We start from the raw sequence: 26533 nt of genomic DNA on the forward strand, positions 1-26533 counted from the left end.
ACAATTCTTTACATTTGTTCACTCTAGCATTGTGCTCAATATATATGTATCGAGCGGGACATTTTACAGAGTAAAACAAACTTTTTAGTGCACTCTGATGGACAGAACTATGTAATGGAGACACCATTTCTAAAGCCCTCAAACATGTCTTTGGCATCTGATGTGTCTGCCGACATTCCTTGTTAATTATCAGCCGACACCGTTGAATGACTGTCGGGAGCTTATAGCAGTTGAGATGACCAATTTATCCGTCAGGTTCCAAATTACCTGAATTAGCTCTGTAGATAGAATTAGGTTATGAATAGGCATTTAGTTTTAATGGTTAAGGTTAGGGTAAGGGGCTATGTCAATGACGGGTCCCCACAAAGATAGTGCCACGCATTGTGTGTGTGTGTGTGTGTGTGTGTGTGTGTGTGTGTGTGTGTGTGTGTGTGTGTGTGTGTGTGTGTGTGTGTGTGAGATACTGATGTAACAGTTTATCAATAATTGCATTCCAACTACAATCAGCTACCGACTGTGGAGCTGAAGAGGATGTATTTATTCTACGGCTTTACGTTTCAGTCTTCCACAAGTAAAGAAACTCTCTAACCACTGAACCACTTCAAACGCTTACATTAGCTAGGTTGTTTTTAATCATGTACTTGTGTCATGATGGTCTAAAATTGGCCTTCAATACCCAGCCACAACTTTTACCTCCAACTAAAAAGAAGATAAAAACACGATTGACGTGGGGGCTTAATTATGACATCAGTTAAAATGCAACTCAAAAAGTGGATTCATCTATTTTCAGAGTAATATATTAAAAAACAAACAAAAAAAAACAACTGTTTAAATGAGAGCTCTTCCAAACACAAGAATCAAGGGTTTTCAAATGTGGAAATCTCAAGTCTTGATGAGAAATATCAATTATTACTGCATTTTAAGGCCTCAACACATCTGTTGCTCTATCATTAACCTGTTGAAGAAACACCAACGTAAAAGCATAAATCATCTCAAATACAGAAACAAGCCATGGCCAACCTGCACCAAGAAGACCTAGAAAAGAAACATAAATAAATACTATTATTGAAAAGACTTGAGGGGTTACAATATTAAGGCAATGCAGTGGCATGTTCTTGGTGTTTTCTCTCATGGAATTCTGGACATTTAAAAGAAAAGCAAAGATCACACTCAATTAAATATACTCATCATTTGCAAAACAAAAAAATTCTTTAGGGTTTATGCATCCACAAAACCTGACAGCGTTTTCTCTGGCTTGAGCGGGACACCCTGCTCTTCACAGCTGCACTGGAGACCCCCCCCCACCTCCCATCCCCCGCCCCATCCTTGGCCTGCTTTACTTCCACTATACTCCAGAAACCAGACAAACTGCCCCTACAGCAAACTGCAGTAGTACAACCTCATTTTGGAACACTCTTTACAGCTTATATTCCCCCAGTAGTCAGTGCAATGCTTAAAAGGTTGCCTCTAACAAAAGGACTCACAACCACATGACTTGTGGGCAGCGAACATGGCTGGCGCTGTGGTGCAAAAAAAAAAAAAGACAAAAAAAAGGAGAATTTAAAAATAAAACTCATTACATGACAAAGGGGGAAAACTAGAAGGGATGAAAGACTGTGTGGTCCAGAGGAAAGCTCACACCTCACTCTAGTGAATGTAGGCTCTGTAGACGGCAGATATGTCATTGTCTGACTGGTCCAGTGCCTTAGCCCTCTTGTAAACCTGCGAAGGAACAGCAAAATAAAATGGTTTTAGTTGGATTGCCTCACTCCTATTGTTAGGTTAGCATTTATTCATGTATTGTTACAAAGGATATTTAAAAAGGTGCTGTAGGCAGGATTGTGAAGATCCAGGACTTAGCCACAAAATTTGAACATAGGCAACTTCTCAGTCATCATGCAGCGTTTATCATTTTTTTTAATGGCCACATTATAGACTCAGGCCATCAACACAAAGTGAAGCATAAGCTTAACCAGCACTAAACTTCTTTTTAAAATACAGTAGCCTATAGGAGGTAAGTTCGGAATGGAAATATTACTTTTTACACTTGAAATTAAAGTGAATCATTTTAAATACAGTGAAATGCTTATGGAACATCACACATGAACAAAACACACACTGTACAACGTTTTCAAAACAACACTGTTCATTCTATTTCCATGTTGCTCTGCAAGAAAAATACTGTTGGGATGTTCTGTGTTGCTGAGATGTCAGCAGATATTAAAGTGGCTCAGGTAACATTACTTTATTCATATGGTGAAGTCCTAGCCTAGAAATCTAGACGCACCCTAGTGGCAGCAAATTTAATTTACAGCCAGGGGGGTCTAGGCACTCTCCGTTGGCTTGCAAGCTGGAAAAACCAAACTCTGGTCAGGCCAATCACATCGTGTATAGAGTCGGTGGGCGGGCTTATGGCTGCTGCTGGGAACAGCGGTCTTCTGGAAGACTTGGAGTTAAGCTTTTCTTTGAGAAAAGAACGGCACTGAAATCATTCTTAAAAAAGGAATATGTGTTCGGAGTTTTGCCGACCGGATACAGCAAAAGTTTAAAGTTGAATCCATCAACTATCTCCGCTACCTTCTTCGGTGTTCTGCCTGGTTGTAGCGCCATCCTATTATGTGCAGAGGGAATGTGAAAGACAACCGTTTATCCCGCCACTCGGATTGAGCTCCGTCAATGGTGAGTTCCCAGACCCTACATCTTGATGTGGGTCTGGCTTGTCAGGCTAGTGAAGTCCTGCATCCTCTATGACTGCGTATCATTCGCCCAGTGCTTAATTTTGCTTAACTTAATCTCTGAAGCAATCATGTAGACTAATGAATTCATTGCTTTTCTTCGGAAACATGTGGAATGTACCTAGACGAGTTTTCTGGTCACCAGTTCACAGTTTAAAAAAAAAAATTAAAAAAGATTGCATTTTATTAGCGTAAACCCTTTTCAGTACAGAGTAACACCATTTCTAAATTGTACCTCATTGGCAGCAGCAGCCATTGGGGTTGGATGGTTGGCCATGTCGCCCATGGAGATGGCTAGCCTCAAGTCCTTCTGAATATGTTTCAAATAGTAGTCTGGCTTAAAGTTGCCCTGTAAAATATCTGGATGCAGGAGGAGGGAAGGTTTTTATTAGCCTACTGTACATTCAAACATATCTTTGCTTGAAATTGTCAGTGTTCATGTTACCACTTTTCTATAGCCACAACCCCAAAACCTTACCATTTGAGATTGAAAGAAAATTAACTAATAAATACAGTTGACAAAAGACAACCAGTAAGCGAGGTTCAGGTGAGTCGGTAAACAAAACGACTTAAAACTTCCTTTGTGTGGACTTACTTTGGCATTTCTGGTCCACAAAGGTGCTTGCCATCTGGCCCTGGCACAGGATGTCCAGGAAGGTCTGCTGTGATTGGCCGGTGGCCTGGGCCAGGGTTAGCCCCTCTGCAATGGTGGCCATGAAGCTGCCCTGCACCATGTTGAGGATCAGCATCATCCTCGCTGCATTACCCGCTTCACCTGAAAACACACACACAAAAATATAAAAACAGTGTTCACACTGAAATGACAATCATCCTCAGTGTGTCTGTGCCTAAATTTCTGTTGGACTGAAATTGGCTATTTATCATGTTGGGCAGCCACAAATTAGATAGTCTATATCCTTGACGTTCCACTTCCAGGATTGCTCCGTTGCTGCCGGATTTCACTCATTTAGGGCAGATATCGGTTACCTTTGGCTTCCATTGTGTTGGCGTTCTAAACTCTGGTGGATTTCTGAGGACTATGGTTAACTGCTCCTCAGATCTCTGCAGGGTAAATCCAGACAGCTAGCTAGATTATCTGTCCAATCTGAGTTTTCTACTACCGTTTTTACTTTTGAACGTACACACGTTCCACCAAAACAAGTTCTTTCCCGAGGCCATTTGGCAGAGGCACAGTGTGCGATTGTGATTGGTTTAAAGAAATAAACCAGAGCACGTTTTTCGCCAATCCTCGAATGCTATGTTTATAGTAATGCAACGCTACCAAGCCACAGCAGATCGTCACCGCGACATGCAGTTACATTTTTCGGGAGGTACGGCGTAGGCCGCTGTTTCCATGTGCCAACGTACGTAGCCACAGCGCCGATTTAACGCAGAAGCATAAATCGCGCTTGAGCCTGGCACTGTTCATGTTAACACACTTTACCTACCAGCACCTCTAAATGTTATCTCATTTGTTTAATCACGGTTTTACAGAAGGTTATGTGCCGGGCTTTTTCTTAGCAGTAACTTCCTGGAGTCTCCGCTGGTTGCCTGGCAACTGCAGAGCCAAGAAATAGCCAAGACGTTGTTTATGTTCACGTATCCAACAGTGAACCCAGAAGGTGTGTCATACTGAACGGTGAGAGCTGACTCTCAGTACACCCCTACATACCCAGGAAGAAGGAGGTCTTGCCCATGGCCTGGAAGCAGCTGCTGCAGTCCTCGTACACCGTTCTGTCGCCAGCAGCCAGGATGACCAGCATGCCATCGTTGGAGAGCTGCTGGCTTCCCGCCACCGGAGCCTCCAGGAAACGCCCGCCCCGCGATGTGATCACCTGACATTCAAACATGCAATCATTTAACACAGCAATACTAACACTAATCCAATGCTAACTCCCAACAGTTTGTGTTTCAGATGGAGAAGAATAGCAACAATCATGTTGGGATAGTGCAGGGTAATCCCTAGCATTATAAGGCTTAGGTGCAGCACCCAAGCAGAACTAATGGAAAATGAAAGAATCAAAACTAACTAAATGACTTTTCTCAGATCTAATTATGGTAGTTGGTCCCGCAGTTTTATTATTTATTCATGTATTCATCTGCTCTAGCTTTAACAACGTTTTAGACACAGATGTGGTAATAATAATAATAGTCTAAATGATGTGAAATTGTGAGAAAAAAAAATGTATTGAAAAAAGGGAACAGGTTGGTAACATTTTCTTGAGGGAGGACTCCTAAACCCCCCACTAAATACGTGCACCTAAGTCTTTCACAAACCTAGGGAAAAATTAAGAACTGTGGCTACTTTGGTGTGTGGGTGTGCTATGTTTGTGTATACCTGTGAGAGTTCTGTGATGGTCTCTGGGTCTACAGTGGACATCTCTATGTAGCATTTGCCTGGCCTGATGCCCTGCAGCACTCCACTGGGTCCCAATACCAACTGGAGAGCAACAAACACACAGACGTTTTACTTTTTTTTTTTTTTAACCCATAAGCTAGTGATGTCACACTTCCAGAGGAAGCCATGTAGTGTAGTTGAGATGGCACTCACATCCCTGGCAGCTTTTGGGTCAGAGACACAGGAGAAAGTGATATCACAGGTGGAAGCCACCTCTGCAGGAGTCCGGCCTAACCTGGCCCCCTCCTGGATGAACAGGTCACACTGGAACACAGAGGTACAAGTCACAAGTCACGTTCTGAATTATCTGCAGCATGCCAACACAGGATATGCACCCAATTTTTTTTTTTTTTTTAAATCATGAATCACATTAGGGTTGCCAACCTCAGTTGATGTAATGCAGATTAGTGACATTTATTGCAGAATTGAGCAATGCCTCATATTTTGGAAGCCCTTAAATCTAAAACGGATCTGATGTGAATTTTTTTTAATCAGGTCCCACATAAAATATCATAAAATATATATAATACATGAAATATTTCTTAGCATCACTATTAAGAGTACAGTAATAGTTGTCATGCAGTTGCCATACCAGAGGTCTACCCCTTTAGAAGTATTTATTGAAATCTTGTGAAAAACTAATATACCATATACCATTCCCATGCTTCAAATTATACCATGATTTAAATGTTGGGCCATAGTCCTAGTGTGAGTTGTAAGACACCATGCTATTTATAACATGCAGGTGGTCAAATCTGAGCAGCAGCAGATGATCAGAAGTTTTAAATGAAATATATCATCACCAGTCAAACACAGCAACAGGTGCCTGGCGTTAATGAGACACAACATCAGTGAGGATCTTAAAGTGGAGTCTGCAGTTGCCTGTGTGACAGTGACTCTGTGTTTCATTACAGTACCTTTTCGGCTGTGCGGTTCCACACTGTGACAACGTGACCCATTTTCAACAGGTTGGAAACTATACCGCTACCCATCAGCCCCAGACCCAGGAACCCTATCCTGAAGGGCAAAGTCCAAAAAGAACACAACACAAGCAAGCCCAATTAGCATCCATATTGAAAACCCAATGCTCGTTATTGTAATAAAATCAATAATAGTTATCCTAGGTTAAACGTAATAAGGGGCGTTGACAATGTTGCGGTGAGGATGTGTACATACCTTTTATCTGTGGGTGTGATGCTGCCATTGATGGCTGTGCTGTCGGCTGCTTGGATAGAGGTCGACCCCGTGTCCTGCACAACCCAAAAACCAACATTGTCAGTTTCATACTGAAGGGAATGCAGCCTTACCTAGCTTTGCTATGCATGAGGAAACCAAAAATATTCAGGACATTTTGCTATGGAAAACACTACAGTAAAAAAAAATCAAACCGTAGAAGTTAGAATTTATATTACAAGTAAACTCAGAACATTAGTCTTACTAAAATTTACTAGTTAGTTTACCTCTTCAATGATCTTCAGGCGCTTGCTAATGGGTTCCATTGATGAGGCTGGCTGTGGAAAGTGAGGAAACAGACAGAGGTGACCAATATATTCTCTACCAGGTAGGCCTGCACGAGTCGGGGAAAAATATGAATGAGGATTTTTTAGCTCAGGATTGATATCACGATTCTCTGCCACTATTTTTTTTTCTCACGAAGTGTAATGTTTATTGCACACATGAAAGAAAATAAAGTACATACTGGCCATTTAAGTACAGAAGGCTACCAAAACTAGTGACATATAACACATTGAACTAAATATGGCTCTGATACAGGCATACATAATCAATGTCTAATGCTTTCAATAAATTAATTGGAGAAAAACAAAAACAGTAATTTAAAAATGAAAATCTCGAACAATGGTGAATCGAGATTGTGATTTTATAACGATTTATCGTGCAGGCCTACTACCAGGGATCCACTGATACGTTTTTTTTCCAAGGCCGATACCGATAACTAGTTAATAAAATCCACATTGGAACAGATATGCATTTACAGTAAAAATTAAAATCAATTTGGTCAAAATTAAGATTTTGGAACACAAAAAGGGAAACACTGCTGTTGGGAAACTCAAGCTTGGGTGTGTCCAGAGAGGGGTGAAAATCTTTTATCACTATTGATCAAAGCCAAGCCAAGCAGGCACATTCAGAGGAGAACAAAATACTATCAAGTCTCAGATTGGGCTTCAAACAAGATCAGACAATTTGAAACCCAAAACTATAACTACACCGAGAAAAAAAAAAAAAAAAAAAAAAGGAGCAGGCTTCCCCTTACCTTCTCAGACTGGCTGAGTAAGAAGTGATGGAAATGTGGGTCGTCTTTCACAGGCTGCAACAGAAGAAGAGTTCATTGTTAAGTGTTCTCTTTACATACGGTATGTACTGACCAGGCAGAATATAGAGTGCAGAAACCATCTAGTCTATAACACACCATGCTGACACAGGGCTCCTCATGGTCCTTGTACATACTGCCATGGATGCCGGTAAGAAATTTGGGAGGGATTCAATCCATGGAGCTAAAAAGTTGGATTTTGCCATGGAGTGTTAACGATGAAAGCCTAATCAAAATACCTGAATGTTCCGAGTTTCCCAGAGAAATTTGGTTAATTCTCTTAAAACTCCGCAATACAGCAGAAACTCTATAACCAGTGAGAACCCTGCATATGTTCAACTGCTGCACAATCCATTGAGGTAGAAAAACACAACAGCATGTTAGCCACATTGTTTGACTTTTAGAATACTCGCAGCAACACAGAACAAAAGGAACAGTTTGCTATTCAAAAGAACTAGAGGTGTGCCAAGAACAGTTTTACAACTAGACACAAAAACCCTGTTTCCACCAGGTTTTTAAATCCACCCCGAGTGATCCGAGGCAGTACAGGTGTGAACGCACCCAGGATCCACTAGGGGTGGGAATCACCAGAGGCCTTATGATACGATATCATCACGATCGTAGTCTCCGGGACCTAGCTTACTTTCCAATAACAGTCCCCGGTTATTTTGTTATTTAAAAGCTTTGATTATGAAGCAGCTAACACGACTTCTAATAGCAAACATTAAACGAAAATAAAGCAGATATAGAAACCACAGAGATTCAGTTAGACGCTACAAACGCGGTGAGAGCTGAACATATGGAGACCATTGAAAATGTCTCTCTTTCTCGTGCACAGGCCCCGTTCGACATCTTTATTTGTAGGTTCAGAAAATGTAGGATACATGTTATAAACACAAAGCCGTCACGCAGAGAAAAGTTACATCCCTCTGCACACAGACAAGCTGTAGGAAGCACTTTTTCATTAGTCATTGCACGTTTCTAACGTAGGATTTATGTGAGACGGACACACATACACTCAACTAGCCTATGTGCAAATGGGATTAATGTACCGTTTATTGGCACATACATGTAGAGTTGGGAAGACACAATCTGATTCCAGGTGTCAACTAACGTACTTAGAGCGGTCCACTTGTGATCCGATCACTCTGGAAGGATTTTAAAACCAGGTAAAAACAGCCTGAAATGCACATGCTTTTTTATGGTGTATGGGATGACTGGCCTAATAAGTGACTGTTAACGATAAGTCCCTCTATCCGTTACATTACAGTCCTACACTGATTTGGCCTGAAAACAAAAAACGGCAAAAGATTATGACATTTCCAACAGGCAAATGTTTAATTCAATATGTTGCAGTATTGTAGAGGAAATGCAGAGGAGGACACCTGAAACCAGGAAATGGGCCGATTCGGTTTATAAATCGGCAGACCATGAAAAAGTCTGAGGGTAGAAACAGCTAGTGGTGAGAGCTCTCTGACACACTACTTACAAAAATACTGTGTCCTTTTGCGCGCATGTGTGTGTGTGTGTGTGTGTGTGTGTGTGTGTGTGTGTGTGTGTGTGTGTGTGTAAGAAACAGGTCAGAAGGGAAAGGTCTGCAGTTGCTGGTGAATAAAGCCAAAGCTTAAAGTCAGGTAGAAGAACAGCAAGGCAGGCTTGTTGGAAAAGGGGGGGTTCACCTACACTGCTTTCCCACTTGAATCCTGAGCCAGGTCCCGCCCCCAGCCTCTCAATAGTGGACGGCTCGGGGTCTGAGTCAGTTAAGTCCTTGAGGAGGAAAGAGACACATATTGACCTTCTAAATCAAAAAAATAAAAAATAAATAAATAAAAAAAAAGGGTGAATTTGTAGAGGTCCAGGTGTGCCGTAGTGGGGGATGTTTTTCTGTCATATACTGTATGGACAGACGGCGCTGAGGACCACCAAATCAAATTTCCTTCACCGTCTGAGAGTGAGATCTCAGACAGAGAGGTATCTCAAAACCTGGACAAATACAGCCAAACTGATCTGCATGTATAGATACCACTAGAGGTAAGAGAGATAATAGGTTTAATGTTATTCGGGTGAACCGATGTCCAACGAGTGGTATTGTTACAACCTTAGCGCCACAGCCTTCACTGCTTGACGTCTACTACTGGAAGGTGTCAGAATATGGAGGTGGAAACGGAGGTTTATGAAGTGAGGTTAATTAACAAACTTAATGACAGCTGGGTTATGTAAAACCAGACAATGAATATATCAGGACTGCAAACTCATCGGGGTGAAAAAGGTGACAGTGATCGTGTACCCCCCAGGGGGGACCAGGGACATACTACTCTTCTGAAGTGATTTTGGAAGTGGGAAATTAGGTAGTTAACCTAACCAACACTCGTTGACTACCATAACACCACTGTATTCATATAATACTATCAATCCAGCGTCAACATCAATGAAGCATGCATGTCGCTTCCCCTAAAACACGGGGGGCGCCCAGATGCTGCTCCCCTCCTGTTGCTTGCTCATTTTCAGGTCGGGGTGGATAACTTAACGGTAATCGGGCCTGCTTTAGTTGCTTGATAAATTGACTGCGATTGGCATCTTCGCTATGCATGCAGAGCCTGCATGCCACGCACTAGCAAGAATCCTTAAAATTGGAGAAAATTATTTTATATCAGACACAGACTTCTCTTGTAGATTAGGGTTACATTTCCAGCTTCGCAGCTCCAAACCGTAGCCGGGAGACCCCTGGTTTCTTCAGGCTAACTCAATTAGCTTTAGATTCAATAACGTTGCGTTAAACGGGTACTTCTGCGCGTCTTGGCGGCGAACACAAAACACTGACTACTGCAGCTTCACTACCCATGGGAAAGCATGCACTTCACTGTGTCTGCAAGCACACCTCTCCGTAACTATCCCCACCAGACTATCTGGCATACACACGTTGTCCACACGGCAGGGCTCTCTCGACAGGAACGGTTCAAAGCAAACGGAGAACAGGGGAAACAAAAGCAGAAAGAGATAAAGGCTACACGTTACGTTATGTTACATTGAATTCCTGCAGTCACCCCACTCACTAACCATTAAAAATCACAATAGTTCACTGGTACCTGGGTTAGATGTGGCTAAACACTTACTTGCCATTATCCATAGCGTAAGCCCCAGCCTTCACTTTAAATATAAGATTCAGCAAGTGAAAGTTTGACCTGTTATTGCCATTATGACACCGCAACACTTAAAGCAATAGTGCGTAGTTTCTGTCTCCCCCATGAGGAACTCCAAGTAATGACAACAACACTGTCGCCGCGTCCACATGACACAAGCCTTCCATGACACCCCCCCTTCATAATCGTCACTCGATTTTCTGCGCACAAAAGTCGCCAGACGACACCATTTTGTAAACAGAAATATAAATTGTAAAGTACAGGTTTAATGCGGACAATTTTCATCAGATTGCTTTAGCCGGGAAAGCGAACACCTGGTTTTTGAAGGTGAACAGAATTAAAAATCTCATTCTCAACTTGACATTCCCTACAGACAATGAAAAGACATGTGCATGGCTCAATGCACAAAGAAGGGAAGGAGGGGGTTCATAACTAATGAATCGTTTGTAAAGCCTCCATCTCTTGCTTCACTTTTTCTGGTCCTCAATTCGCTGTGTTTTGTCTTTTCTAAATAGCTTAAATTTTCAGTAAAACTATTTAACCAACACTTGACAGGACAATGTTTTAACTTGTCAGAGTCCTACTGACCTTCTCGGAGGGGTCCTTCAGGGCACTCAGATCCTCGTCATCCTCCTCCAGTATTTTCAGCGGCTTATTGGGTGTCTTCTTTCCTTTCGAGTCTCCTTTGCCATCTAAGTTCTGTTAAAAACACAAGATTAGCATTTTGTGTTACAATTTTTTTTTTGCATGTCAACACATTTCTCAGCGGTCTTAAATGTGGGATGGGTCTTGAAATAAGCCGGTTACATGTACACCGAGCAAAAGGGAGACCAGATTACCAAAGAGATTGAATGCAGTCATACTGGTGGAGCAGATGGCCTCAACAGAGACCATGTGTCCACCTGAATAAACATTTGCTGAGACTAAAACGCAACACCCAGGAGCATTTCAGGAAGGAGTCCTTGCCAGCCCAACACCTACTGACAGAGTGACCCGGCAGACGAGCCAGGCACTGGGATTACTCTGAGCAGCATGCATATTTTTTTCTTCCGTTTTCCTTGATTGGTCTATTTTTTTTTAAATTAAGTCACTAATAGGGTCTGGAAAGTCACTAAACCTAGCTAGAAAGTCTGCCACGTTGGCAACACTGGAAGTGTGTCTGCGACAATAGCCAGTTAAGTGTCTGATTAAGTACGTTGTTCTAAATGTTTTTTAAGGCGTTTATCCAGAGCTTATTTTGGACTTGCATGTGTTAAAATGTACAGCGGCGGTACTGTGTGCTGCAGCTTCCACTGCGTGCACGACGTGCATGTTGTAGGGGTGGTACGGTTCATGAAAAAACACCCGAATCGCTCGGATCGCTAGTCTCGGTTCGGAGCCCGTGTGTACCGCACGGTTCGTCAGTACACTGTTAATGTGCACTAACCTCTTACTGTCGTTGTGTCCACTTTCGACACCTAATGTTAAAACACTTACTGGAAATGACGAGCGGGATGGGCGTGACAAACGCAACCCATGGCAGCTGATTGGACGTTTGCGTCACATGGGTCTGGCTGGTCCCTAATTTCAAAACAGACTGTCATGGCGGCTCGTTCAGAATACGATGTCATATCGTACTAAAATAGTTCACCGAAACGTGTTTCTGAAAACATTTTTAGCGAGAAATGGGTCGTGCAGTTGCTGAATCTGTCTTCATTTCAGATCGACAAAGGACGGTTTAAAAGATTTTCGTCAGATTTTGAGAGACAAGTGGAGTGGGGTGCCGCTGTAGGTCACGTCACCTGTAGAGATGTCAAGTGGGAGAGAGGCTGCCCAGAGCTGGAGGAATGCGCCAGCGTCGTTTATAGTCTGGTGTGTGTGAACATTTTGGATTTCATGTTACCTATGATGAAATTAAACAATATAGAACTGCCACTGTGTGCATGTTTTGTGCAACATGCATTCAATATGCTAATTTTAGCTATATGCTGAATTATATTCTGGAGTGTTAAAGATTAAAAGAAAAAACAAGAACCGTACAGAACCGAAAACCGTGGGTTTTGTGAACCGTACCACCCCTAGCATGTTGTGCGTGTGTGTGTGTGTGTGAGACGTTGCCGTCTATGCTGCTGTGTGCATGCTGTAAAAAAAAAAAAATCAGGCGGCACATGTGTAAATTTTGACTAGCAAAAAAAAAAAAAAAAAAAAAAAAAAAAGTGATAAATTATATTGACTCGAGGAGAATTCTTTCCCTCACCCCGCTGGTTAATAAACTTGTGTTAACACCAGAAACTGGACATTTTACTAGAAAAGATATTGTGTGCTGACTTTTATATCTGGCTTTCTGGACGAGCTTCCGCTACGGAGCCGGTTGGTCTGTGGTGCAGCTGCCCCATGTTCCGGCTGCGAGGCGGCCACCCGAGTTCACAGGTCGCCTCATTAACGTTATCAGGTTCCATTTTAGCAAATAGGCAAAATAAAAATAGGCTTTTGCTTTGACACAAAATCCTCTGGCATCATCTTGTTACTGCATGACTCCTGCTACTCTGCTGCTGTACAGAGCAGACATTTTCAGTTCATATTTAGAGCGTCCGTGGTCAGACTACATACTGATAACAGGCTTAGTATTTCACAAAATTAGACATGAAAATAAATTAAATGGTCGGTGGGGGCGCTGGGCAAAAAATTTAATCTGTATATGTCGAACACATTGAAATACCAGAAAGACTATCGACGCATCTCTATAATAATAAAAAAATAATACAAAATGCAAGGGAATTAGGTCTTTTGGAAGAGGGAAAAACACAAACCATCTAGAAGTGCTAGGTACATCTCAAATGTTGGACTGTGTGTTATAGAAGCTCTCACCTGTTCTTTACCCTTTGCTTTCTTTAGGAAGTCTTCCACGGCATCGACTGCCTGTTGGAAGCGTTTTCCTTTGTTTATCTTAATCATCTCCTCTTTGTGGGCATGGTAGGGCTTCAGCTGTTCTACTTTGATCCAGGCGCTGGACAGGTACACACAAACACAGCTCTTACACATTCGATGGAGAAGGAAATGCCAGGTCAGTCAGTCAGAACAGCTACCTTTCATTATGCATACTTACTGGTCTTCAGTTCCAAAGAATTTCACAAAGTGGCATTTTTTGCCCCTGGGCTTTTTCAAGTCCTTGGGAGGGCTTACTACCTGAAATGTAAATAAGAAAAATGAGTAGTCCAACAGTAGCATTACATTTGCCATGCAAATGTTTGAATCTATTTAGCCTAAAACCAGCAAATGGCACGTTTGCACTCCTTACCTTCCCTGGCCATGGCGGGTAACGACCAAGCTTCCCCCTGAAAGAAGAGATACATTTAGCCCTGATACAGGTCTTTCTTGCTAGTACAGACACATTACAACACACTAAGTGAATCTGATGATTCTGATGCTTCCTCAGGTCCAATTTTGTCATCACTTTGGTATTGGTAGTCCACAGGTTACCGCAATGGCAGCGTCTCCTCTCTCTCACTCGTGCAAAGTTTATTGGTTGTTCCAGTATGGTTTAATATAATTTATATCTATGGTATGTTCAGATTGCATCACCACATTTTGTTGTATGAATGTATGCATGTATGACCCCGCCAGGATTTCCAAAAATGTGCCACTGCCCATAATCCAAAGCAGTTAATCTCCAGAGGAACTACAGTGTGGATAAAAAAAGTTGGTCCACTAGAGTTTGGTTCGTTTCAAAAGGGACTATGTGATAACGCCCTTAAAAGACGTAACTCCTAACAGGAGAAAACAAATTGCCTAACGTTAGTCGCTGCTTGAATTGCTGGAGTAACGTTATTTGTCGATTAATAGTCTAAAGAAACAATGTGCCACAATATTTCTGTCATGCGTGCTGCCAATATACAAGGCAACTAAAGTTAGCCCCCAGTGCAGTTTCGTGTGTATGCAATGCTGATAATACCACCATTATAAACAAACTGGTGCGACAAGCCAACGTGAGACCAACTGTTTCACGTTATTGTCAACACGAGTAGCGTTAACGGTAGCTAAGTCAACTAACGTTATCTGGGTTGAATTGACCCAAATTCAGACTAAAGAGAACGAATACATCGATTTTGACAAACTAAAGTTGTCTTGGGAGAAAGAAGTTTCCAACAGTTAACACGGAAGACGAGCAAACGTGAAGCTAACGTTCCCTACAATTTACAGTTAACGTTAGCTAACGTTAGATATCCGGTGGTAGCGAAGCTTTTCACAGACCACAACATTTCAACAACATTGAAAATAAAATTAAAAAAAAATAAAAAGGTATTTGGCGAAGCTTTACAGATAACGTCCTCGGCGCCTGAATTAAAATGATAAAAGACTGCTTTGCATCTGGGAAAAGCTACTTCGTTTCGGTCTAAACCTTTTCTGAAGCTTGTCCGCTAGCTAGCAATCTGCTAACGACGGCTGCTGGCTGAGTCAGCTTAGCTAGCAATTTGTTTGGGTTGACCATCAACTAACATAGGAAGCCAACACTTCCATTAATTACTTCTGGATGGACACCGACATGAAACATTAACGTCAAACTCCCTCAATTAACACTACGTTATGAGACGCAAGACCACGGAGCAGGAGCAGAGGAGTTGGACAACGTTTAAAGGTTTTCTCACCACACTAGATCCCCGATCCTCAGATGCACCGTCGCCATCTTACAACTTTAATAAAACGTCGCACTGAATGAGGGGAGAAGACAACACACGCCCACTGGTCACGTGCGAGGGCAAGCCCTTCCTCTCTGTGCAACGTCCGCTGCTGTGTTTATTATTACGTTGAAAACTAGTTTCTAACCAGCCTGAACATAAAATATAGGTAAGCAGTGAGGATATTTCAAGAACTGAACTTCAAAAGAGAAGGAAATTAGTATAACTTTAAACCAAAATAAAAAACATTTGCTATGGTAATTCTACATGCGCTCAGAAATTAATGAGTTTTTATACTTATGTGGTCCATATTATATTTGAACTCAATATTTTACGAGCTTTAATTTAAAATGTTCTATTGCGGTAGCCTCAGAGCCATTGTCTTAATATTAACAAAGATGCTCTAGGGCTATCTGCTAAAAACTAAACCGTCTCTGGTGTTTGTATGTTCAGCTCCTTTAACGGGATTTACTGCCACCCCTTGGTGGGAGGACGATCATCTCCATGGATTATTATTATTATTATTATTATTCATGGTTTATTGGCGGTTGGCAAACCAACTTAACCTTTGTGTTGCCTTCCCGTCGGCGATATTTTTTCCCAAAAGCTTCCCATTTAAATACTAGAAAAGTATAAAAACACACGAAAAATAAGTTTGCATTTAAAGTCTGTGTAGAGAGAACGGTGTCGTACTGTTTGTTAACATGGGCAAACGGAGCATAATCTAATTACGTATGTGGTAATTTGCATAAATAGCACAACAGATCTAAACATTGGGTATAGCCAGCTGAAAATGTCTTGTTGACATAAAACAGTAAAAGACTTAATGTAAAGGTCTGAATGGAACCCATAGGCTACCCATGAGCATTAATACATAGAGGCAGGAAGAAGTGCTTTAAACCAGCATTTATTAATTAGCCTATTATTGCAGAGATGGGGTTTGGGGCTGGGTCCGTGGGACTGTTTCCGGGGGTTCACTTTTTTATTTTACCTACCTTTTGTCTTCTGCATTCTCCTTACCCTTGTTCTTCCCTCAGACTCATCTCCCAGAAACAGTCCCACTGACTCAGCCCCAAACCCCATCTCTGCAATAATAATACTGGTTTAATACACTCAATAATCAATATTGAGTGTATTAAACCCCCCCCCACACACACACACACAGAAATGGCACATACTAAGGAAAGCTCATTGTGGGACTGGCTCTAGTGGCTGTAATTCTGAATTTCGGGAAAGAGACTTCAGATACAGTATTAGAGGACCACTAAGGTCTATATAAAAGAGACTTCAGATACAGTATTAGAGGACCACTAAGGTAGAGGACCACTAAGGTCTATATAAAGGAGGACTAAAAGAGACTTCAGATACAGTATTAGAGGACCACTAAGGTCTATATAAAAGAGACTTCAGATACAGTATTAGAGGACCACTAAGGTCTATATAAAAGAGACTTCAGATACAGTATTAGGGGACCACTAAGGTCTATATAAAAGAGACTTCAGATACAGTATTAGGGGACCACTAAGGTCTATATAAAAGAGACTTCAGATACAGTATTAGGGGACCACTAAGGTCTATATAAAAGAGACTTCAGATACAGTATTAGGGGACAACTAAGGCTATATAGAGACTTCAGATACAGTATTAGGGGACCACTAAGGTCTATATAAAAGAGACTTCAGATACAGACTTCAGATACAGTATTAGGGGACCACTAAGGCCTATATAAAAGAGACTTCAGATACAGTATTAGGGGACCACTAAGGTCTATATAAAAGAGACTTCAGATACAGTATTAGGGGACAACTAAGGCCTATAGAGACTTCAGATACAGTATTAGGGGACCACTAAGGTCTATATAAAAGAGACTTCAGATACAGTATTAGGGGACCACTAAGGTCTATATAAAAGAGACTTCAGATACAGTATTAGGGGACAACTAAGGCCTATATAAAAGAGACTTCAGATACAGTATTAGGGGACCACTAAGGTCTATATAAAAGAGACTTCAGATACAGTATTAGGGGACAACTAAGGCCTATATAAAAGAGACTTCAAATACAGTATTAGGGGACAACTAAGGCCTATATAAAAGAGACTTCAGATACAGTATTAGGGGACCACTAAGGTCTATATAAAAGAGACTTCAGATACAGTATTAGAGGACCACTAAGGTCTATATAAAAGCATCCAAAGAGCACCATGTCATGGGACCTTTAAGAAGAAGTCAGGTCAGTTTGACCACGCTGAGTTAGCAGGTTCCTCGAACCTTCTGGATAGCTAGCTATAACTCGGCTAGCAACTTTTGTTTGAGAATAAACTAAAGAAAAAAAAACAAACACTTGAATGAGAAGCTCTTCTTGCGAGTTGTCGTCTTGATGAATTCTTTTTCCATAAGGTTTCATCTGTTCAGCCCTTAGTCATGTTTAGTTGTTTAAAACATTAGTTTTATTGCTCGCCCTGCAGAGCCACGCAGAAAGGATGTTACCGAGACGCCATCTTCAACGAAACCCCCCGGAAATAGAGTCCTGCACGGAGTCACCTGACCTACAGGTTTAACAGGAATAATGTTCAGCTTAAAGAAAAACTACACTGCGTCATTGCATTTATATAGAGTTTAAAGTTTAAAAACATTATTTTATATGACACATTTTATATTCACAAACATTTTTTTTTACTAATATACTACTTTTTTTACCTTTTCTCATAGAACACAAGTATGCAATAATATGTATTATATAATCATTTATTAAATCAGTTTTATAAACCAAATTATTAAACTTCTGAAAACAGTAGAGCTTTTCCCCAGATTCCTCTTAATGAATAGGATTTTATCTGATTATACATGTACTTAACGTTTTATTTTATTTTTTTCAAAATTATCTTAATTTTAAAATGTATTTTATCTATTTTCATTCATATTTTTGCATAAATGTTTGAATTTATTTCAGGTAATGTTGTAAAAAAAGTGTAAAAACAATGAAAAATATTCAAACATTTCTATTACTTAAATCTAAATTAACAAAAGGAAATCAAAATGATTGAACATGTTTGATAGAGAGAGAGAGAGAGAGATGCACTCAAAAGCATTTAGAGAGCAATAAACCCCGTTAACATTCTCTGATGGGTATTTTTATGAAAGATATAGATTTTCAGCAGTCTTCTAGAACCATGTGTTGCCAATGCGCACAGTGGTTTTAATTATGCTTTTTATATGTATTTGCTCTCACGATCGCTTACCACTGCCAGGGTTTCAACTGATAATATAATAGGCTAGGCTAAAGCAATGACAGTTAATGGAAAGCACAAGTGTAATTATGGTCAGATCTTGTTATGCCTGACTGATGGTGAAGTGATATAAGAGTTGTGATTTAAACATCTACAGCGTCGGCTATTTTGCCAGCTTTCCTTCCTGTTTTAGGAAGCAGCAACTGTATTGCGTTTTGCCTGTACAACCGTGTCTGTGTTCTTCATATTTATGTAGAATTATAGTTTGCTCTTAGGTAAAATATGCAGCTCTGGTAGAAGTTTGTGATTGGTCGTGCTGTGCAAACACGCCTCTTTTATGTGGACGCGCGCGCCGCTGGATTGGGAAACCCTGAGTTGACTGAACTGGTTGTTAACCACCGTTGTGACACAGCGATTGTTAGGTTAGGTGAAGCCGGGTAACAGATAAATCCAGGCCTTGATTCGTAGTAGCCTACAGGCCTCAGGTGCGACATCATCCTGTGTGAATGGTGTGGACGTGCAGCAAACAATCAGCAGCAGAGTTAGTGTCAGGTGATGCTGAGTCATTGTCCTGACTGAGCGCTGTGACTCAAAAGATAAAAACAGCACAAGCTCAAATGGAATTCTGCCAAACCAGACTCCATGTAAATAAGGACTTTTATCATCCTAAAACACATTTCAGTCAAAGTGGACAGAAACAAAACTATTAAAAGCCAAAGAACACAAAGAAACTCTTCTCACAGAATAGAACACATTTTATTTTTCACAAAACTAAAAATGCACAAAAGAGACTAAACAAAATATATTCAAATATAATAAACAATATTTATAAAGATCTTTAAATGACAGCGGCTCATAAAGAATGCATGCCTCATTCCTGGCCTGGAGCTCAGCAATCCTAAGGTGCCCCATCTGGCTGTTTTTTTCCACCACATAGAATGAACTAGTGGTAACAGCTCGACGCCGTGAACAGGGGTTTTCAGTTAATCTGCCAATTAGCCCCTCTTCCTCTGGAAAGCTCCGCCCACCTACACCTCATCTCAAATAGGCCTGGCAAACTATTCCTTTTAAAGATTCTGGTTATTCTGAGTCACTCACTAAACTGATCTGGGTTGTGCGAGTCAGTAATTTGCTAAAAGTCCTTCTGTTCTCAAGCTGTTAATCTAAAACCAAATCTAAGTGAATGACTGCACAATCCTTTTTGCTTCAATTTTGCAGTACAGGGCGTCACAGGACGTAACGGAGCACTGCAGAGCGTAGGAGGACGCAGCAGGGCACTGCAGAGCGTAGCAGGTGTAACAGGGCATAGCAGGGCGCGCAGCAGGACCACGGCGACAGGCAGCAACCATGATTTAGGGGCCACCCTAATCCAAGGAAACATGCTGGGCGAAAAGAAAACGGACTCCGGGGAATAAGCTCCCCAGAGCTAGGTTAGTAACAAGCATTTCTAGGACATGGAAGTACACAGATGAAAGAGAAGTTTCAACCAGATCGGACTGTACTGGCCTGTCTCGCTCTACTTTGATTATATGGTAGATGAATCTGACGACTATGACGAGAAACAGGTGGGCCAGGTTAGGCAGACGCTGCAAGTCCTCACTCCCTAACTATAAGCTTTATCGAAGGAGTGTTTTAGGTTTACTCTTAAATGTGGTGATGGTGTCTGCCCCCCCCGGAGGTGAGCTGGTTCCACAGGAGAGGAGCCTGATAGCTGAAGGTTCTGGCTCCCATTCTACTTTTACAGACTCTAGGAACCACAAGTAACTCTGCATTCTGGGAGCGCAGTGCTCTAGTGGGACAATAATGTACTAAGAGCTCTTCTAGGTACGATGGTGCTAGACCATTTAGAGCTTTGTAGGTCAGGAGAAGGATTTTAAATTAAATCCTGGATTTTACAGGAAGCCAATGCAGAAGAAATATGATCTTTTCTTAGTTCTTGTCAGAACACACACTGCAGCATTCTGGATCAACTGGAGAGTCTTAAGGGACTTATTTGAGCATCCTGACAGTAAGGAATTACAATAGTCCAGCCTGGAAGTAACAAATGCATGGACTAGTTTTTCAGCATCGTCTTGAGATAGGACGTTCCTAATTTTGGCAATGTTACAAAGGTGAAAAAAGGCTGTTCTTGAAGTTTGTTTTAAGTGGGCGTTAAAGGCTATATCCTGATCAAAGATAACTCCTAGATTTCTGACAGTAGTGCTGGAGGCCAGGGTAATACCATCCAGAGTAACTATATCTTTAGATAATGAGTTTTGGAGGTGTTTAGGGCCAAGCACAATAACTTCAGTTTTGTCTGAGTTTAACATCAGAAAATTGTACGTCATCCATGCTTTTAAATCTTTGATGCATGCTTGGAGTTTAGTTAACTGACTGGTTTCCTCTGGTTAATTGATAGGTATAATTGGGTGTCATCTGCATAATTAAAGTTAATTGAATGTTTCCAAATAATATTGCCTTGGGGAAGCATATACAAGGTGGATATATCTGGTCCAAGCACTGAGCCTTGTGGAACGCCATGGCTAACTTTAATTCAATTCAATTTTATTTATAGAATCAAATCATAACAGTTATCTCGAGACACTTTACAGAGAGTAGGTTAGACCACACTATAAATTCCAAAACCCCAACAATTACAGTAATTCCCTCAAGAGCAAGCATTAGCAGTGGCTATTGCGACAGTGGAGAGGAAAAACTCCCTTTTAGGAAGAAACCCCAGCAGACCCAGACTCTTGGTAGGCGGTGTCTGACGGGGCCGGTTGGGGGTGTGATGAACAGTGGCAAATAATAGTCATAATAAAGATAATGGAACAGTGACTTCGAAGGTAGTCGTGGAAGTTCATGTCATAGCAGGGCACATCGTGTCATACTGAGTAGTGCAGTCTCCAATACCGGATCCTGACTACTGTGCGTATCAACATCACAGCAGGGCGTTGCGGGATGTAACGTGGCGCTGCAGAGCATGGGTGGAGGCTGCCGGGCATTGAGGGAATCGCAGAGCAAAGTTCTGTGAAGAAGACACATAAGGACTCCGGGGAGTAAACTCCCCAGAGCTAGGTTAGTAACAAGCATTTCTGGGACAGGATGCATACAAAAGGAAACCGTGAAAACAGAGATGAGGGAGCAGCTCAGTGTGTCATAGGAAGGAAGGAACTTCCCCGGCAGTCTAGAATTATAATAGCATAGCTAATAGAGGCAGGTTAGCTTAGAGAGAGTTGCCGGATTGGGCTTTAACTCTCCCCTGCCGAATCGGGTTGTACTGGCCTGCCTCCCTCTACTCTCACTATATTATTGATTATATGATAAATAAATTTAATGACTACGAAGAGAAGCAGGTGGGCCGGGTTAGGCGGACGCTGCAACTCCTCACTCCTTAACTATAAGTTTTATCAAAGAGGAGGGTTTTCAGTTTACTCTTAATGTGGTGACTGTCTGCCCCTTTAGCGTACCTGGAGGATTTATCGTTAACCTTAACAAATTGATCTCGATCAGATAAATAGGATTTGGCTTGGCTGAAGAGACCTTTAACAGTAGTTGTTAGAGATCTTGCCGTTCTTTCTAGTACTCCTGCGTTTAAAAGGTGAACCATTAGAAGTTGAGGGCAAAAGGTGATGAATTTTATCTCTAATTGTTATAATTTTAACATTAAAGAAGCTCATGAAGTTGTCACTACCAATTTTGTATAGTTTGGTAGTAAAAATTTGAAAGTTATTAAATTGTCCGATAAAGGATTCTGTGGAAATATTAAATCTTCAATTTCGATGCCATATGCAAGCACAAGGTCGAGGGTGTGGTTAAAACAGTGAGCGGCCTTATGCACACTGACTGAAACCAATTTAATCTAGTAGTGAGTTGGAAGCAATACTAAGGCTGGCGTTGTCAACGTCCACATGGATATACAAATCACCTAAAATAAGTACTTGGTCTGATTTTAGGACTACACATGATAAAAACTCAGAATTCAGATAAAAATTCAGAATACGGACCTGGAGCTTGGTAAACAACAATTGGCTGTATCGTTTTCCATGTTGAAGATTAAGGACAAGACTCAAACGAGTTCTAATTTAATTTAGGTTCAGGATTAATTAACAGGCTTGAATCAAATATGGCTGCAACTCCGCCTCCTTGGCTTGAGCCTCTAGGAATTTGAGTATTAATATGACAGAGGAGTAGCTTCATTTAAACTAACATTCTTCATGGCACAGCCAGACAGAATAGATCAATTTGATTATCTGATAAATTGTTTACCAATACTTTTTTTTTTTTTTTACCAGAGGTTGGAGGGAACAGACAGTCAGGATGAAGCTGCATGGGACCACATCATTCAGATCAGGGGGCAGCAAACTTTACTATCAAGAGTCATTCAAAAAGGGAAATCAGCCTCATAAAAAAAAAAAAAAAAAAAAAAAAAAAAAAAAGGAAAGTCAACAAATTCTCAATGAGCCGACCAACATTACTAACAGTTGGAAATGAACATCTGTTAATATGGTGGAGTTGGTTGCCATTTCTATGGCCCTTTCTGTGACAGCCTAAAGCCCCTACTAGGCATGTCTGTCGCTGTGCTCCATCACTCACATGGTGCTGCTTCTCCCGCCTCCGTTGGGTCCCAGGAAGGATGGGATCTGTCCCTCATAGAAGCGCCAGCTTTTTCCCGTGGCAGAAAATCTTCACCAGGTTCTCCACGTAGACACTAGTAGGCTCCTCCTTGATACATAAAACTTTAATCAACTGTCTAGGGAGTGATGTTATTTGTTAGCTCTGAGCGCAGCTCTATCGTCACCGTGTGGTAACTGGGAGTTACAGCAGTCTCACCTTCTAGGTTTCCTTTCTGGCTCAGAGGAACGCTGCTGGACTTTCCCTCTCTACAGAACAGGACTTGCTGAGGCTCGAGGGACCCCGTACTGACCTGAGACACACAGCACAGAAACCATGGGAAAACTCAGACTAATGACCACAATAGCTGCGTTTGGGCTGGGCGATAAATCGATTTCAAATCACAGTTAACGTCGACTAAAAAGCCGTGCAGATTTTGACCAGCTCACCCGGAGACTGAAGGAAGGACACATTCAGAAACCGTATCTCACTCAGAACAGCTTGGATGGATTTTTTTTTTTTTCAAAGTTTGTGTGCATGTGGAAGCACCAGAGACACAAAATAACACCACAAATTCCAGAAAGTGATTTTTTTTCATAATATGAGCACTTTAAACATACGTTACTCAGCAAAAGTGAAAATAGGGGCAAGATGCGACCCAATATTGCTATAGCATAATTATACAACTGTGTCACTCTTACAGGGGGCCCAAAACAATGGTAGGGTAAACACTCAAATACATACATGCCACAGGGGATGAGGGCCTTGGCACAAAAAACTTTGCAAAAGGTTAATAGTAGTAGCATTTTGTATTCAGATGTTAAATGAAAGAAAATCAATCACTGAGGAAAGTGCATGAATTAAACAGTTAACTGTTTCAGACAAGTTGTAAATGTTGTTTATCTTTAAACTGTCATTTCAATCAGTTTATATGTAGAGGGGTAATTAGATACCTTTTGTGTGATGGGATGCATTAGCCACTTGCAGTTTTCCATTGTTTTCTTCCTTTATTGCATTTTCACAAATAGAATCAAGCTTTCACAAATCTGAAACCGTTTTTTTTAGGATCTTGAGAGATTTGACAAGTCTAGATATAGTGGTTTTGGATCTGGACATGGTCTAATGTGGTCTACACAAGAACAAAAACTGAGATCTCCCTTTGTGTTCTCATGAAGACAAAGCTTTTACGAATCTAAAAGTGTGTTTTAGACATAATAATTTACCTAATGACTAACATGCTTTCAATACAGTAAGAGGCAGCGTTGGGAAAGTTCACTTTCTACATGAACTATAGTTCAAAGTTCACTTCACAAATTTTAAAATGAACTAGTTCAGTTCATACTTCAAAATCTTCCACACTTCCAAAAATGAACTAGTTCATAGTTCTTTTTTTGCCCATAGGTTGCCGCGAGCTATTATTTTTCTAAATTATTGCCACAGCCCATATAGAACCACAGACAGCAATTATTTGATCAGTTTTAACACTGAAACTATGGTCAGATTTCATCTTCATATCCAATCAGTTCAACGTGCCGTTTGCTGTGGATGGGACTCAAGTGCGGATTTTCTTTTTGAAAGTTTGCACAGAAATGTAAGATTTTTCCCGGTCTCACAGACCTTTTTTCCCCGTTGAAATTAGCATACGAAGCCTCCTTGCTGCTTCGTCGCCTCCATGCCAGGTTATACGTCGTATATTAGTATACATTATACAGTATATATTCTTATATACTGTCTATGCTCCACGCTGCTTTTTGTTTTGATAACGGATGCGGCGGTGCGACCATTGGGTGCGACACTGTTGGCTGGTGTTGCCAGTTTGGGTTTTTTTTTCCCGCCTTTTACCGCTTGTTTACGGTGTGTTTTAGCCGGGTTTTGACCTGGAAGGCTCTAGAAATCTGGCACCCTATTGAACGAAGTTAAACTGAGAGAGCGTGCCGTTCACGGACACCAGAATGAACGAGTTCACATTAACGGTCACATTCATCAGGCAGTAATAGCCTCAGTTCACATTCGCAGAACACTTGTAAAGAGGTTAAAAAACCCCCGACTATCAGCCACTCAGTGATGTGTCAAGTTATGTTTCGCTGTGAGACGGAAGCTAACTGAGTGTTAAAGTAGTGTTCTTGTTAAACAGAGCACAATGTTTCGAAATTAAAAGTGACACACCATAGTTTGGTTTAGCGGTCTGCTGTCCAAGAGCTCGTGCATTGACATATATATAAGAGCTCGTGATCTAGCTGATTGTGTGGGCGGGGTTACATTGATTGATTGACATCTTCCTCCTGTTAGGACGGGACTAATGACGGCTTCATCATTCTCATTGGAAGAAAAGATTAGTGTATGTAAATCTCATCTAAGCTCCGCCCACCTTCAGCCTGAGCAGAGTTTAATTAGCCAGAAGATGTGAAATCCCCTGTGTGCTGTTCACTGCTCTCAGTGCTGGAGTGTAACTTAAGTACATTTACTCCAGTACTGTCTTTAAGTCCAAATGTTGAGGTCCTTGTACTTTATAACTTTATATTTGAGAAATATTGTACTTTTTACTCTACTACATCAAACTGACAGCTTTAGTTACTTTACACATTAAGATTTCTGCACATTAAACACATGTAGTTTATAAAATCAAAACATTTTTATTCTAAATGAAACTAGCCAGCAATATAACGGCCTACAAGTCCATCTGAAATGATTAGACCATTAAACACACAACTGTTTGGATCCTTTACACTTACTAAAATGCTTTAATACTTTAACTACATTTCCCTGATGATACTTACACACTTTTACTTTCATTCCAGGTCTTTAACTGTAACAGAGTATTTTTACAGTGTGGTATTAATACTTTTACTGCAGTAATCTGAATACTTCTTCCAGCGCTGACTGCGCTTCATTGTTTCAAAGGCCCAAAAAAATTATAGGCCAACGATTGTGTCACTTTCTGTTGCATAATAGACAAATTACCGTACAGTAGGCCTACAGGAGAAGCTCGCAGGCACTTTCGACTTACATTAGCTGCTTTAGTTTAATTACTAACGTTTTCAAATTTCAAGCGCCCCTTTTTCATGTTTGCATGTATATATGCATTTAATGTTTTCAATGTTTGTATGTTTCTGTACTGGAATAATAAAGTTTTTTGAAAGCAAAAAAAATAACGAATTAGTATATGTTCAACAGTTTCTGGCTGGTTACAGTATGTGCATTTTCCAGTTAAATTTTTTCCTATTTCATGTAATGAATAATTAAGACCTGTATGGCCAATTCTGAGACGATTAATGATATTTTCCTCCCTACGTTTAAAGCCCACCTTCCTCCCATCACCAACATGTCTTTGTATATTGTAAAGATGCCTTCCGTCCTGATGAATGTTTTGACTGTATCTTTGCTCAGTGGAATCTCTATGGATCCCCTATTTTTTTTTTTTTTTTGAGTGGCAGGTTTAATAAGTCACAACACTA

The 26533-nt window shown here is 40.9% G+C and overlaps 1 protein-coding gene and 1 long non-coding RNA gene across 7 annotated transcripts; both read right to left on the reverse strand.

Moving 5' to 3' along the window:
* Window positions 1–498: 498 nt before the first annotated feature.
* Window positions 499–15358, reverse strand: glyr1 (glyoxylate reductase 1 homolog (Arabidopsis)). Of its 3 annotated transcripts, XM_028600323.1 has the most exons (17): window positions 15228–15358; window positions 13880–13916; window positions 13688–13767; window positions 13450–13588; window positions 11191–11301; window positions 9146–9229; window positions 7406–7459; window positions 6594–6644; window positions 6310–6383; window positions 6051–6150; window positions 5287–5397; window positions 5074–5175; window positions 4408–4570; window positions 3331–3510; window positions 2971–3095; window positions 1642–1722; window positions 499–1035 (listed from the first exon to the last, which is right to left on the reverse strand). In XM_028600323.1, exons 1-16 carry the CDS (start codon window positions 15263–15265, stop codon window positions 1648–1650), a joined length of 1524 nt encoding a protein of 507 aa, XP_028456124.1. In that variant the 5' UTR covers window positions 15266–15358; the 3' UTR covers window positions 499–1035; window positions 1642–1647. The 3 variants fall into 3 exon arrangements, with proteins under 3 accessions (XP_028456124.1, XP_028456122.1, XP_028456125.1); XM_028600321.1 differs by having other exon boundaries at window positions 499–1722; window positions 15228–15357; XM_028600324.1 differs by lacking the exon at window positions 9146–9229 and having other exon boundaries at window positions 499–1722; window positions 15228–15357.
* Window positions 15359–21831: 6473 nt separating this feature from the next.
* On the reverse strand, window positions 21832–24864 carry LOC114570087 (uncharacterized). Of its 4 annotated transcripts, none has more exons than XR_003694464.1 (4): window positions 24696–24864; window positions 24032–24083; window positions 23298–23391; window positions 21832–23189 (listed from the first exon to the last, which is right to left on the reverse strand). It is a non-coding gene; the product is annotated as an uncharacterized LOC114570087 (long non-coding RNA). The 4 variants fall into 4 exon arrangements; XR_003694465.1 differs by lacking the exon at window positions 24696–24864 and having other exon boundaries at window positions 21832–22834; window positions 23061–23189; window positions 24032–24379; XR_003694463.1 differs by lacking the exon at window positions 24032–24083.
* Between the last annotated feature and the right edge of the window lie 1669 nt (window positions 24865–26533).

Source organism: Perca flavescens, chromosome 15, assembly GCF_004354835.1.
Source record: "Perca flavescens isolate YP-PL-M2 chromosome 15, PFLA_1.0, whole genome shotgun sequence".
Classification (NCBI taxonomy): domain Eukaryota; kingdom Metazoa; phylum Chordata; class Actinopteri; order Perciformes; family Percidae; genus Perca; species Perca flavescens.

Excerpts from the sequence above, each read along its gene's own strand:
- glyr1 (XM_028600323.1), bottom strand. The coding sequence starts at position 15,265 with ATGGCGACGGTGCATCTGAGGATCGGGGATCTAGTGTG. Across the intron at positions 13,917-15,227 it reads AGGATCGGGGATCTAGTGTG|GGGGAAGCTTGGTCGTTACC; the intron begins GTGAGAAAACCT and ends CTCTTCTTTCAG. Across the intron at positions 4,571-5,073 it reads CCATCACAGAACTCTCACAG|GTGATCACATCGCGGGGCGG; the intron begins GTATACACAAAC and ends TTTGAATGTCAG.